Source organism: Myotis daubentonii, chromosome X (genome assembly GCF_963259705.1).
Source record: "Myotis daubentonii chromosome X, mMyoDau2.1, whole genome shotgun sequence".
NCBI classification, from domain to species: domain Eukaryota; kingdom Metazoa; phylum Chordata; class Mammalia; order Chiroptera; family Vespertilionidae; genus Myotis; species Myotis daubentonii.
Window position 1 is genome coordinate 30,539,548 of NC_081861.1, and position 14,271 is coordinate 30,553,818.

General features: G+C 38.1%; 1 protein-coding gene across 7 annotated transcripts in view; it reads left to right on the forward strand.

Annotated features, from left to right (window-relative positions):
- The window catches only part of ENOX2 (ecto-NOX disulfide-thiol exchanger 2), a 317,249-nt gene extending 303,365 nt beyond the window's left edge, over positions 1-13,884 (forward strand). For 5 of the 7 annotated variants that reach the window (XM_059680440.1, XM_059680444.1, XM_059680439.1 and 2 more), the window contains 5 exons: positions 1,076-1,257; positions 3,338-3,445; positions 6,728-6,836; positions 9,705-9,790; positions 12,407-13,884. In XM_059680440.1, coding sequence (XP_059536423.1) covers positions 1,076-1,257; positions 3,338-3,445; positions 6,728-6,836; positions 9,705-9,790; positions 12,407-12,538 — 617 coding nt within the window. In that variant the 3' untranslated portion in view covers positions 12,539-13,884. The remainder of the gene's footprint in view (positions 1-1,075; positions 1,258-3,337; positions 3,446-6,727; positions 6,837-9,704; positions 9,791-12,406) is intronic. The other 2 variants (XM_059680441.1, XM_059680445.1) reach the window with 2 other exon arrangements.
- The last annotated feature ends 387 nt before the right edge of the window (positions 13,885-14,271 follow it).

Here is a 14,271-nt window from a genome sequence, read left to right on the forward strand (position 1 = left end):
AGAATCAGCTGTGTCAGCAGTGAGAGAACTTCTGTCCTCTAGGGAGGTGCTAATCTAGCCTTTGCCTGAGGCTATCTGGCAAATGCCTCTGTGCAGGGCTTGGGCGGGGCGGGTCGCACAGGATCAACAGGGTGGGCCGGAGTGAGCAGTTATGGCGGCTCTCAGTCCTGTCCCCAGGGGCTCTGCCTGAGTCCCAGCACCCGCTGCAAAGCTCGGAGAGAAAGCTGCACTCGCTCTGACTGAAGCCAGACAGTCCCGCTTCTCCCGTTTGAGTCTGGGGCCCTAAAGACTCGCCCGGATCTGGAGCTCAGAGTCTGCGACTCCCTCCCGATTGAAAACACCAACCGCGCCCTCCGCTGCCAGCCCGCTCCACGCACTCCGCACCTCAGAATTTGACTTCAGCACTGCGCCTCCTCTGAGTGTCCGTGTGCGTTTCTCTTTCCTCCTAGTTGTAGGACTTCCACTCAGCCAGCGTTCCTGTGGTTCTGGGTGATGTCCCTTCCGTTTTTTGGTTTCACTTTTGAAGTAGTTGTTCAAAGCAGCAAACTCCGGCGTTAACCTATGCCGCCATCTTGGTTCCCAGTTTTTTACATCTTGTTAGGACGGAGTGGCAACATCTAAGCTATACTAAAAACCAAAGTCTTATGTCTTCGTTTTCTTATTTACCTTTCCCCAGTAGGACCAGTCAAGGCTACATTTTTTTTAACAACTATCAGCAGAAATACTGTGTGTACAATCATTAGTTCAAGACATTTAGCTCTATATATTCTTATTACAGGACTCTTATCATTTAGTGCAATTCAAATAAAAGCAACTGATGTTACCTGAAAATATCTTAGTTATAACTGGGGTGAAGAAAATGAAGCATGATGAGAACTTTCATGTGTTGGAATCCCGTGTTCATTTGCAAAAATGGGCCTGTGTGCTCTTGTGTCCATCCCTTGCCTCCATGGCCAACTCAGAAACCCAAAGTTTCTCACTGAGAGGCTTTCTATACACGTCAATTTCATGGTAATAAGATGAGGCGCAAAGGAATCTGGATATATGGTTTCACTAGTTTATATTGATTATTTAGCCTTAGTATCACAGGCAGAAGCTCTGAAGGAAGAAAATGACAGCCTCCGTTGGCAGCTCGATGCTTATCGGAATGAAGTAGAACTGCTTAAGCAAGAGCAAGGCAAAACCCACAAAGAAGATGACCCAAACAAAGAACAACAGTTGAAACTCCTACAACAAGCCCTGCAAGGAATGCAACAGGTAAATGAATTTTGGTTTTCTGAACCTTTTGAATAAACATCATCAGCTCCTCACATGTAAAAGGGTCCCCTACAAGCAAATAGAAGAGCAAAACTCTTATAATTCTTGATATTCTGTTCTCTGGCATAAGTGAGGAAGGGATTATGTATTGTGGTAAATGATATATTCTGCTTAATACAGTGGTAGCAATGGATCACCAATTTTTAAAGAATGAGCATTCAGTGAAAAATAATAAAACTACACCAAACATAATCTGCTTTGAGATCTGGGCAGGGACTCAGGGTCCTTATGAAGAACCACAGATACTTAGATACGAAAAAGTGCTGGTGAGTAAGTCGAAACAATGATGAAAAATACAGCCTTTTAGAAGGAATGGCAGGAATCCTATCCTTAATTTGGATAGAAGCAGAGGTGTTATGGGTTTTTTAGTATCAGTGCTTCGGGCATATACAAATTTGCTTTTATTTTATTTTGTTATCACAGTCATTTATGTGAGTGAGTTTACCTGCACATTTTCCAATTATAAAAAGTAAACTAAATAAGTGCATATCACTGTAATTTAAGTACAACATTGTATAATAGATGTTCAATATCTGGAAGTTTCATGTAACCATCACCATAGTGAGCCTACAATTTAAAAGATATCAACAGCTGTTCTCTCAGTAAAGGAGCAGTACTTCTGAGTAAGAATACTATCCTCTTCTATCTTGCTAGACTACCATTCATTTTCATTACAACTTAAATTGTGCAATAATTTTTAATTGTATGCCTTAGAATTATCTAGAGCAAAGCTTATCACTGGTTGGAAATCACAAATTGTAAATAGGTAGTCTCTTCTGGCACTAAGAGCCCAATATTCCTATTACTTATGCTACCATTATCTTCATGTATGACAAGCAATATCACATTAATATTTCACCTTTCCTGTTAGCAAAATGTGTGAAGGAATGCTTACCTTTCTTTTACTGTCACCATGGAGTTCAATTAGAACATGCAAATTACATCAGAGATCTTTGCACCAAAAATTGCATCTCCTCAGCTAGACTTCAAAGAACTTTGACAATGTACATTGTACTGTGTTTTTGAGCCCTTCCAATGGTCTTTTGCAAGCCTCTGAAAAGCAAGACTTTGGAAACATTTTCTTGTTGTTTTCTTCTCTTACCTTGATTTTGAAATCATTCCACATAAGGACAGTTCTGCAATTTAAATGCAATTTTAAAATGATGAGCTATTTTTTTTTCATTTCATCACTTCAAAGACCTCGGTGAGACAGTTTGGTCTCTAGCTACTGAAAAATTAATTTCAGTCATTTTGATTACTTTTTATTAGAAAATAGCCTTGTAAACAATTATAAAATTTCTCTCATATTGTCCCAAAATGATGTATAGTCTAATATGGGGATTACAAACTTGGACTATAGGGTTGATGCAACCTGGGTCTAAATCCCAGCTTTGCCACTGAATGAATGACCTCAGACAAGCCACTAAACCTCTCTAACCATCAGTATTATGTATCATGGAAAAATTGTGAAGTTTAAATGAGATCGTGAATGTAAAACCCTTTGCCCAATACTTGGCACCTATAAAATGCTAAATAGCTAGTATTTGTTATAATCATAAATTATGGTGAATCTAGTCCCTTGCCTACTATTATGGAAACTAACATTTTTGATATTTAGATTTTTTACTACTTTTCTCAAAGAAATTTAATTTGGCTTAGAAAATTGCTATCTGCAAGGATGCTTTCCAACATCTAATTCAGTGTATGCAGCAATCAAGATATTGTTCACACAGAATTAACTGCACTCTTCCCTTACCCCTGGCTGGAATAGGAAAATTAAGTGATTAGATCAGTCAGTTCCTCAGACTCTAACATATTAACAAAGAAAGTTCATAAGAGCCAAATAAAAATAACTTTAAGTAAAAAGTATCTTGATTTCTCCGTGCAGTATCTCTGCATGGAGAAATGATCATGTGTGCTGGTGTAAAGTAAGGTAGACCAGCCTAATGTAGAGTTTTAGCCAAGGTTTAAAGTGAAGTGTGAATCCTTAAGATCTGATTGTCTTTGGTTTTTCTTGTAGCATCTACTCAAAGTCCAAGAGGAATACAAAAGGAAAGATGCTGAACTTGAAAAAATCAAAGATGAAAAGTTACAGGTGGAAAAAATGTTGGAAAATCTTAAAGAAAAGGTACATGAGTCCTAAGTGAACCTTTTCCCTTGCCCATTTCACTCCTTTCTAGTGACAATGAAAATGCCCTGGAAGTTGCTATAATAGGAAAATATTTGGAATGTAGGGCTGGTTGGGAATTAAAGCCCCATCTCCAGGGTAATTCTTGAATTAAGGGCTCTGCTTTTCAAGTGTGAGTCCTTGACATTTCTAAAGGTTCTGGAGAGTGTACTTTTCAATGAATAAAAAATCAGTACATCCCTGAAATTCCTCAGTATTCCCTCTTGGAAAAGACCAGTGTACACCTCATCTTGTCAAGACCAGAGTGCACACTTCATCTTGTCAAGCAAATAACAACAGAGAAAACTCCTGTGACACAGAGTACCTTTAATTAAGCATTTCATTAAAGGAAGAAACACAGAGCAACTAGAACATTGACATTGTTTTGCAGACACTCCACCTAGTACAAGCATGTCAAACTCAGATGGATTAATGTATCACAACCATGAATGAGGTGACCAGTCTATTTAAGGATGTGTAAAGTCTACTAATGGTGTCTCCATCATACCTCTCTAATTTCTTTTATACCTGAACATTCTTTTATGTCTGAAGTTATTCTCTGAAAAAGAAGGCTCAGTGACCATAATTGACTGATTTAATGTCTTAGAAGGAAGAGAAGATTAGAATCTTACACTAAGAGTGAAAAATCAACAATGCTACAGATCCACAAAAGCTTATGCTCTTTATTTTATATACTCAGCTCCGAAAGATGCAATGCATGCAGGCGCCCTGGGTGTGTGTGCCAGCATAGTGACTTCCCACAGAGTGCCGTTAAAAACTGGCAACCATGGTGTAGTTGAAACAAATGATTGAAAGTGTTTTTTTTTCTGGAGGCCATTGGAGTATGCTTTTAAATCATCTATTTCATAAAATCAACTCACCTTCCAGTTTGTGGGTACTATTAAAGAAGCAAGCATAATCCCAGAGAAATTCATTTATTAAGCTTTTAATTGAAAAGTACCAAAGCTACTCTATTTATCAGGACTTTCCTTATACTATCAGAGCTTCTAAAATGTCCCAGAGCTGATACATAGCTGTTTTGCTTTTTGCATAAAATGGAGTATGTAGGCAGAAGACTACAGATAATCATGGGATTATGCTAGTGGCATTATGCTTAAAATCACCCTTTAGGATTGATATCACAAATTGAATTAAGGGCATTTTTAGTATATGGGGCATTTTTAGTGATTTAGTGTAAACAGCTTTCTGCTTTGTAAAGTATTTCATTTAAAGAAGCAAGAGGTCAAATTACATAGAGGAAATTTGCCATATTGTGTGTGTCTAAGTGTTTCCCATTCTGAAACTGGGTACACCATGATGTACAAGCTGAAGAGGACAAGGAAAGTGATCCAACTGATAATCAGGAAAATGTGAGTCAGAATATGTTTTTCCTGTGTTTTTTAAGCAGAGCTACTTTCAGAAAAAGTCATAACAGTTCATTATAAAGTGTTCTTCTCTGGGAAGCTGATTTGCGATCAAATATTTCAACCTGACACAATTAGGTTAGGAAGCAAAGTACCATCACATTAGATTGCAAAAGTAATTTTAAGTTGAAAGGAAAGCAATAAGTTCTGGTGAGAAGGGATTTTTTTTGTTTGTTTTTGTTTGGGTTGCTTGACAGTAAACCACAGTGTGACTTATTGTCAGTGTTTTGTAATATAACAATGTAACTTATACCTGCTTTACTACAGAAAGAACTACCTCTTTCAATACGTTAGTAAAATTTAAGGTGATAAGCATCCATTCAATATGCCTTCTAATTGTTTAAATGCCAGCTATATAATAAAACTGAAGTCAACTTTCAGTAAGGCTACATTTCTAGTCAAGATGGCTAGAATGTCTCAGGATGTCTTCATATCTTAAATCACCCAGGATCTGTTAAACACTCACATTTAAGAAATGGCTTACTAGATCATTTAATGTTTTAAGGGGATTAGAAGCAGATGTACAGCCCTTGGCTTAGAAGTGAGCCAGTAGTCTAAATCAAACTTGGCGTGATAGTTACTGCCTGAATTGTATTCTAAAGGCCAAAGATTGAGTAGGTCATCAAGAAAGGTTTCCCTTCTAACTACAGCCGGGAAGCCTGTAAATCAAAAAAACAACATGCCTGGCAGCATAGAACATTCGTTTTGTTCAGGGGCAGCATCCTGGAAGCTTTGAAGACATCTTTAAAGAAAACAGAAGGAAATCTGTCTGTGCTGAGAGTTTGTGGAAGGGAAGAAGTGACAAATAATCTGAGTCAGGCATGATCTTCCCGACTCGATCTCCCCTAGGTGCATATCCCCAGCATTTCCTTTTGTAATAGTAGTGAGATTGAAGCAGTGATTTCTTTTATTCCTTATTATGAAGGCTTTCCTTCACATTTATAATACAAAAAAAAGATGTTTTCAATACCCAAAGAGAGAAAGAAAGATCCATGAAAGATCTGGAGGTATTTTTCAATTTGATTGCTGGTCGTGAATTTTATGAATATCTTATAAGAAACATGCCTGCTCTGCTCAGAAAGAGAAAACTTGCAACTATAAAGAATGTTACTAAGTAATGATATTTTGAGTCATGGCCATTTCTTGCTATAAAGTCAAGAATATCCTAACTGATAATGTCCTTATCAGAGAAAAGAGACAGAGAGGGAGAGAGAGTTGATAATAAATAGAGACTCTGGTTTTTAGTTTAAAAGCCAAAAGTTGATTACCTGCAAATGGATTAGCTAAATTGTAGATTCTCCATTCAGAGATGGGACTTACCTTTAGCAGAATGTGGACCTAAAATAAGGAAAAAAAATGGTCCTTTTAACAGTGGATGGGTTGGGATGAAATATAGGCTAACATTTCCTAGCAATGTGATCTTAGGCAATTTACCTAATTTATCTGAGCCCCACTTTTCTCATTTGTAGAATGGGCATAATGCATGCCTAACAGTGCCTGGCATCTAAGAAACAGTAAATCTTGAGTCTGGTCCTCTAGATACTTGTATAGAGTGAATGATGAAAGCAGAAAACTAAAACTAGTAAAGATGAATATCTAATTTTTTTCTACTCCTTTATGAAGCCATAGTATAAAGGAGCTTTGGATTGTCTGGGGTGTTTTTGTAATTTATGCTGTTTTCCTTCTTCCCACTCAATAATCAAAATTGGACAGTATTGCTTTTAGCGTGCTGTGTTACAGAAGTTTCCTGTTGTGTAATTGAAACCAAACCTGTTATCAAATAAGGTGAACTGACCCAGGAAGCGTATTATTCCCACAGGAAAACTGTGCTTCTAGACTGTGTGCATCGAGCCAGGATAGTGACTACCCTATTGAGAAGACCCTGAACAGCAATCCTATCAAATCTGAACGTGAAGCACTGCTAGTGGGTAAGAAAGCTAACAAACACACATACAATGTTTAGAGTGCAGTGCAGAGGAGGATGGGTTTGCCTAAGATGTATAAGCACATGCCAAGCATTTATGAAGCATGACAGTGTAAGGACCCAGAGTCCTGAAGACGACAGAATAGTAACAGCAAAAAAAAAAAAAAAAATGGTAACAGCAGCTCCCAGCCCTCTTCAAGCTCTTTGTGGCCAGTGCCACATCAAGTGTGAAGGTATAAGCACTATGCCAATAGGGGGTCCACTAGAGAAACACATTGTAGATTTTTTAAATCTCTATGCAAGGTTAGCTGAGTCTTTCTCAGTCCTAGTCAAGGGACAGTGCAGACACAGCATAGCAGAGAGCTTTTCCAGGTAAGCCTCCAGAGGAAATGTGTGCCTCTCTTAAGTTTTCCAGGTTACAGGCAGATGACTCAAAAGGCTGTCTATAAGTGTTGGACACTGGTGGACTATGATGAAATAAATGTTAAAATTGCTCTCATTATATAGAAATTCATTCAAATAGGCAAAATAGCATAAATGGTTAAGGAATCAGACAGACCTGGCTTCCTGTTTTGACTCCACCATTTCCATCTTGATCTTTAGTTCTTCCATCTGCAAAATGGGCATAATAATATTACCTATTTCAAATGGTAGCTGTGAGTATTAAATACAATATTTCATCTAAATCAGTGTACATAGTACCCAGCCCATATTAAGACCTCAATAAATGTAAACCATTTTTGCACTTAACAGCACTATTCACAAATGCTTATTTACTTAAATTCCATTTGGAGAACAGTGGCAGATTGAGATCCTATGAAATATTTTGTCATTTAAAAGAGGCTGATCTTGGGCCTCAGGAGATAATCCTAGCTGCCTTCTAGGAAGCTGAGCCACACAGTAGCTCCACCCCTATCTCAAAAGTTCTGCACACTGATTGGCTTCTGCATATTTTTAAAATAATCTGCCTCCTTTGGTAATGGATATTATACTCATATTTAACAATTTGATATGTTAATAAGATGTGCCAGGAGATCTGCCATTGAGTCTTCGAGAAAAGTGATAATTTATTTCCGTTTTCCAACTCAAAGTTCTTTAACAAATTGGCATGGCAACTGGGAGACCTGTCAGAGAAAAGCTGGGGGTAGGAGGAAGCTTCTGTAAATGGATAATTCTAGAAACAAAGATTCTTAAGATAAGTGTTTCTTGTTTTGTTTTTCTAAAGATGTCTTGGGCTGACAGAGAGAATGGAAAATCTATTTTTTAAGTTGGCTCTTTGGGTATGAATCAACAAAAACTGCTCAGTGTTTTGAAACCCATCGAGTTGTTTTTTGGCATTTGACAGCCTATCTTGACCAAAGCATCTAAAATTTCTTTGAACGTGGACTGTCTTCTTCAGAATTTAAGTTTCTCAGCTTGAATCAGTGTTTAGAAATTCAATTTGCCTTGTCATTGAAGAATAAAGGAGTGTTATAAAGTAATAACATCCATTTTGAACAGATTTTGAGCCCTACCATCAGTTACTTCTAGATCCCCCAGCCTATTCCTATGACATCTAATACTTGGAGGATTTTCACAAAGAACTAATTTGAACTTCAAACTACAATTTAAACTTATGATATTCTTTGTCAATCTTTAAAAGGGGAAGATAGTTGCAGTTTATGAACTAAATCATATTTAGCTTTTATTTCCTGGAAGTTTTCAGCAAATTCAAGTCTGGGTCTATTTGAGATATCTAAGATCTTGTAAAAGGAGGTGAATTTAAAAAATATAAAGAAAGAAGTAGTAGACTTTTGAACAAAAGGAGTATTAGAGCAATTAACCTGGTGGACAGAACAATCAAGACAGTATGTATAACTGCCAATCACCCCATAGTTATTATGAGTAGAAATTATGACCATTCCTGGAGGCTATAAACTGCCATGAGAATTCAAAGATTCAGGGCTTTGAACACAAACAAAATGTTAATGATCACGTGAGCAGAAAAAAAATGTTTGGCTTTTCTTGTGGAGATAGTCACAGAAAAAAAATACTCAAATACAATCAGCAAATTCTCTTGTGAGAGGTGCACGGTTAGTCAGGCAAAGTACTTCTACCACAACAAGACATTATTAATGCAGAAGAGGCTAAAGTCCAATTTAAAGACTGTGCAGAGGAACTGTAACAACTCAGCAAATCTAAATTTATTGTAAAATTCTAAGTTCCTTGTAAAATGTAGAACTCAGGTAATCTTTAGCCATCAAACATGATGGAAATTAATTCTCAAATGCCAGCTTTCCTACACGTTATATAGTGTGGTAAGAGGCAGTATGGTAAGAATGATTGTCTGGCCCTGACCGGTTTGGCTCAGTGGATAGAGAGTAAGCCTGTGGACTGAAGGGTCCCAGGTTCGATTCCAGTCAAGGGCATGTACCTTGGTTGCAGGCACATCCCCAGTAGGGGGTGTGCAGGAGGCAGCTGATCGATGTTTCTCTCTCATCAATGTTTCTAACTCTCTATCCCTCTCCTTTCCTCTCTGTAAAAAATCAATAAAATGTATTTTAAAAAAAAAACTAAGAATGATTGTCTGGATTCAAATACCAGCCCTGCCACTTACCAGCTATGTGACCTTGGGCAAATTGCTTAAATTTTCTGTGCCTCAGTGGCTCCTCATCTATGAAATGGGGATGGTAATACCTATTTCACAGGGCTGTTGTAAAGATTAAATGAATAAGATAGATGTAAATTTACAATAGTGCCCAGTACATAGTTATTGTAACTCATGGCCAGCGGGCTGCGAGTTTGACATGCTTGTTGTACATAATAAGTTAGCTCTTGCTATACATTATCATGTGGCATCTCAAGTGTAACCTCCATGGTATTGCCTTCATAGGGATTATCTCCACATTCCTTCATGTTCACCCATTTGGAGCAAGCATTGAATACATCTGTTCCTACTTGCACCGTCTAGATAATAAGGTATGTGGGAGCCTGGAATGGGATCTAGAGTTATTTGGAAAGAGGTGACCTTACTCTCTTCAAGCATAGATAAGTCATTAGTAATTGCTCTAAGGAAATGTCCCTCACCTATTCTATCACTATGATTCAGTGTGGAGCCTCATTCTGGCAAGTAGGATGACCATATATCTCTGTTTGCTTGGGACTGAAGGGTTTCCTGGGACTTGGGACTTCCAATGCTAAAACTGGGGAAATCCTGGGAAAACCTGAATGAGTTGGCCACCCAACTTCCAAGATACACCTTAAAGGAATTAATGTCCTTTCTCTTAATTTACTGTAAGCTATAAATTAACCAATATTTCTCACAAATCAATCTTTTGCCCTGGGCCTATAACAGTGAACAAATGTTAATTTTTCAAATTGGAACTCTTACTCCAGCCACCTCCCCAACCATCACCATCACCACTGCCATCATCTATGATGAAACAATCAGGGCAGGGGCAAAACAAAACATGAAACAATAAATCTGTAACACAGACTAAATATTTGCTCACAGCCAATCTCATGGGCTTCTTCCTTCCCTGGATGACATCCTGTGGAGGAACTCACAAAGCATCAGGAGCAAGAGTAAGTGCTAGTTCTCTAGAAGGTCAAGGATGCCTCACTGAAGGAGGAGGGAACTCTTGACCCCTTAGAATAAATAAACTCATGATAGATTTTTTTTTCAGAAGCAGCGTTCAGTTAAACCTGCTCATTGATTGGACTCACTATTTCACAGGATCCAGGTCTTTTGAGAAGTGTCATTGGAATGCAGACTCCTGCACTTGGATGTTAAGTCATTTAGGCATATGTGCTCTAACAGAGGCACTGGCCCATTTGGGAATCTAGCTATGATGATACATCCTCCTCGTGGCATTTGTTTCATTTCTAGCTTGCACTCCCCTCATTACTCTCTGGGAAATGATGCTATTTTGCAATTAAACGGCCCATTTGGCAGTGAAAGGAGGGATGGAATGTGAGCACCAGGACCAAGTGGTCAGTTGAAGTGGTATAAAATTGAACTACATATCAGTATAAATTATCTGGTTCTTTTTTAAATTGTAAAAATAATGCATACATATTATCTAAAAATGTAATTCATATAGAAATATAGTAAAAGGAGAGTTATTCACAGCCCAACCCCTCAAGGATAACCACTATTAACAGTTTGGCATATCTTTATTTCAGACCCTTTTCTACACATATGTCTCACCTATATCATATGTATATATGAGTAAACATTAAGTATTTGTGTTTTCTGAAATGGGTATTCAACTCTATATGATACTTTGCAATGTGATTTCACTTAACTGGAATACAATCTACTACCAGCACTGGGAAGAAAGCTTGATCTCCCTCCTATCCAGACCCAGGTCCTCCTGAGCAGCTTCCTGCCAGAGTAATGCCAGACCCTCCCAAAGAGAGCCTATAGTTGTACCAACAGAACTGAGGAGGACCCTCCCTCTAGCTCCAGAAATATTTAGCGTGGTGGCAATTTGGGGTTTCTATAAAGATTCCCTGCTGCTTTTCTGTCAAGCCCTCGTGCCCAGGTTCACAGTTAGGAATGTTGCTACTAGCATAAAAATGACCATATCTAGCAAGCCTTAAAGGGGTCCACAGATTTGTTTTTGTTCTTATACTGATGTGAGTGAGTGAGTGTGTGTGTGTGTGTGTGTGTGTGTGTGTGTGTGTGTGTGTGTATGAGGGAGGGAGGGAGGGAAGGAAGGAGGGAGGGAGGGAGGGAGGGAGAGAGAGAGAGAGAGAGAGAGAGAGAGAGAGAGAGAGAAGAGGGGGACAATACACAGAATTAGTTCACTTTTCCTTTGTGAACCAATGATGTATGGAGAATTCTGGAGAAGCCATTTCTGCCTCACTCCCTTCCCAAAAGGCTTTGCAGCTTTGGTAGGCCTGCACATAGCATCACTAACATTGATCTTCTGCCATTCAGCTGATTAAAAACCCAAGCCTCTCCATTATGACTGATACCAGCTTTTTCCAACAGAAATCTCAGAGTTGGAAAATAATATGGAGGTTCCTGAAAAAAATAAAAATGGAATTGCCCTATGACCCAGCCATTCCACTTCTGGGTATATGTCTGAAGAACTCAAAACACTAATTCAAAATAATATATGCACCCATATGTTCATTGCAGCATTATTTACAATAGCCAAGATATGGAAGCAACCCAAGTGCCCATCAATAGATGAGTGAATAAAAAAGTGGTGGTACATATATAAAATTATATATCATATAAAAATTTATACAGTAGTATAAATTTACTAAAACTCATCAATCAGTATGTGAAATCAGTGAATTTATTGTATGTGAATTATACTTTATGCTTTATTTAGTAAAGCAGTTATGAAATACATAAACAAATAGTAAACTCTGTCTAGTGATCACAACAGAAGAAGGCTGCCATCCAGAAGCCACTCACCCAATACATACACATGTATAAGGAGGGGGACAAAGTCAACCCCACTCCAATGTACATGTACGCATCAGCATCCTAAAGTAAGCAACATGGGTGGGGGGAGGAAGAACCAGATTAGGAAGGTAAAATTGATTTTGAATAGAGATGTGCTCTCTTCCCCACAGATCTGCACCAGTGATGTGGAATGTCTCATGAGCCGACTTCAGCATACCTTCAAGCAAGAAATGACTGGAGTTGGAGCCAGTTTAGAGAAGAGATGGAAATTCTGTGGCTTTGAGGGCTTGAAACTGACCTGAATTCATCTACCTAACAACCTGGGATCCTGAAAATAAATGTGTGTTGGACAAGCTTAGAAAGTGATTTGTATTTTCAATGGTTTCCAGTGGAAATTGCTTTAAATTTGTCAATTCATCCCTGGAATCTATTTTGACTTAAAATAAGGATCCTAGAGCAGCACCTCAAGCTACAGGCCCTAAGAAGAAATTTACTCAAACCTCAAGTGCTGTAACTTTCTCCCTTTCTGTCAATTGTCTTTTTTATTAGTAGTATTGAAAAAGGCCTGAGGCTAAAGAATATTTGGGGTGTTTTCGATGTCTGTACTACTGTTGTAGACTTCAGTATTTTTTAAACACTGTTAACTGAAATATTTTGGTGATTTGTGTTTCAAAAGTTCTGTTCACATTAATGTTGCTACTGGTGAGAGGAATGTGAGGAGCACTAGGTACTCCATAACTGATGTTGTCTTTCCAATCCCTAGTAAGTGAATAACACATCAGTCTTCTAGAAGGTTTTGACCAGGTTCACCTTTTAAAAGACAAAGCATGACATGTGGCTTTTGCAAATTACTGTCAAACAAAAGTTGACAACTGTTCTGAACTTATTTTCTCTAATATAGCAGATAAAAAGTTTATTTCAGAATTTAAAAAAATCACAAATCTCCATGTATGTGCAGAAAGCAAGTCTCCAGTATGACTGGCATGTGTACGTGCTATTTAGAATCACCCTGTAAATAGTCTGCTTTTAAAGGAGGGCATGTTTAATTTTCTATGAGTTAAAACACGTGTGTGCATGTACGCATGTGCACACACACATTAGCAAAAGAGATTTATTTTAATATGTTTGTCCTCTGGCCTTCGTACAAAATCTGTTGGTCCCTTTTCTTCTACTGTCAGTGTGTTGAATTGCAAAGTATGTACTGCTGTAAATACTGTTTACTTCATGCTGAATGTTTGCAAAGAGTTGATATGAGTATTAGTAGAAAACTCTTGGTAATAATGAATACTGGGCCAGTGTGTGTGAGGCTTCCTGCAAATAGGTCAGCTCCACCTGGAGTGCCAGGGACACCTCCAGATTGCAATGTCAGTGTGGGTGGACCAGTCAGGAGGTCCTGCTTGGTGGAAGAGAAAGGGGAAAATGAGGATTTGGGGCTAATATCCTGAGGCATAGATGATCTTTTCTTTTTTGGTATTGGTGGTGCTTATAAGAACATACTTATGCCCTCCCTTGAGCTGTGATTCAAAATAACTGAATGTACTAAGTAAGCAAAGCCAATGAGTATTTCAGGAAAATACTTTGTAAATGAGATGTCAGTAGTGTTCAAAGTTGTATTTTTGAAAGATAAATATTCCTTTTTTATACCTCACTTTGGTGTTCCGTTTTAAATTACTTGCTCTCTAAGTAATCCTTCAGTAAATCATTTCAATTTCTTCCTTTCAGTTACCAAGATGTTAGAAGAAGATGCTAAACTTGCTGCCTTGACAACTAGAAATAGGGTTCCATGACAGCCCATTCATGCTGAAGCTGGCTTCCCTCTTAAGCACCCAGCTGTTGCACCAGCAGAAAACACTAGCTTCCTCACTGAAGCATCTGTCATCAATACTACAGAAGGCTTTTATCCATCTATCTAAAGGGTCCTGGAATGTATTATTTTAACAATATCTATGAACTCAAGGGAAATTTGCCACTTATCAATTATTTCATTTTTATACATGACTAAAAGTTATTTATAACTTTATTCTTATTTTTGACA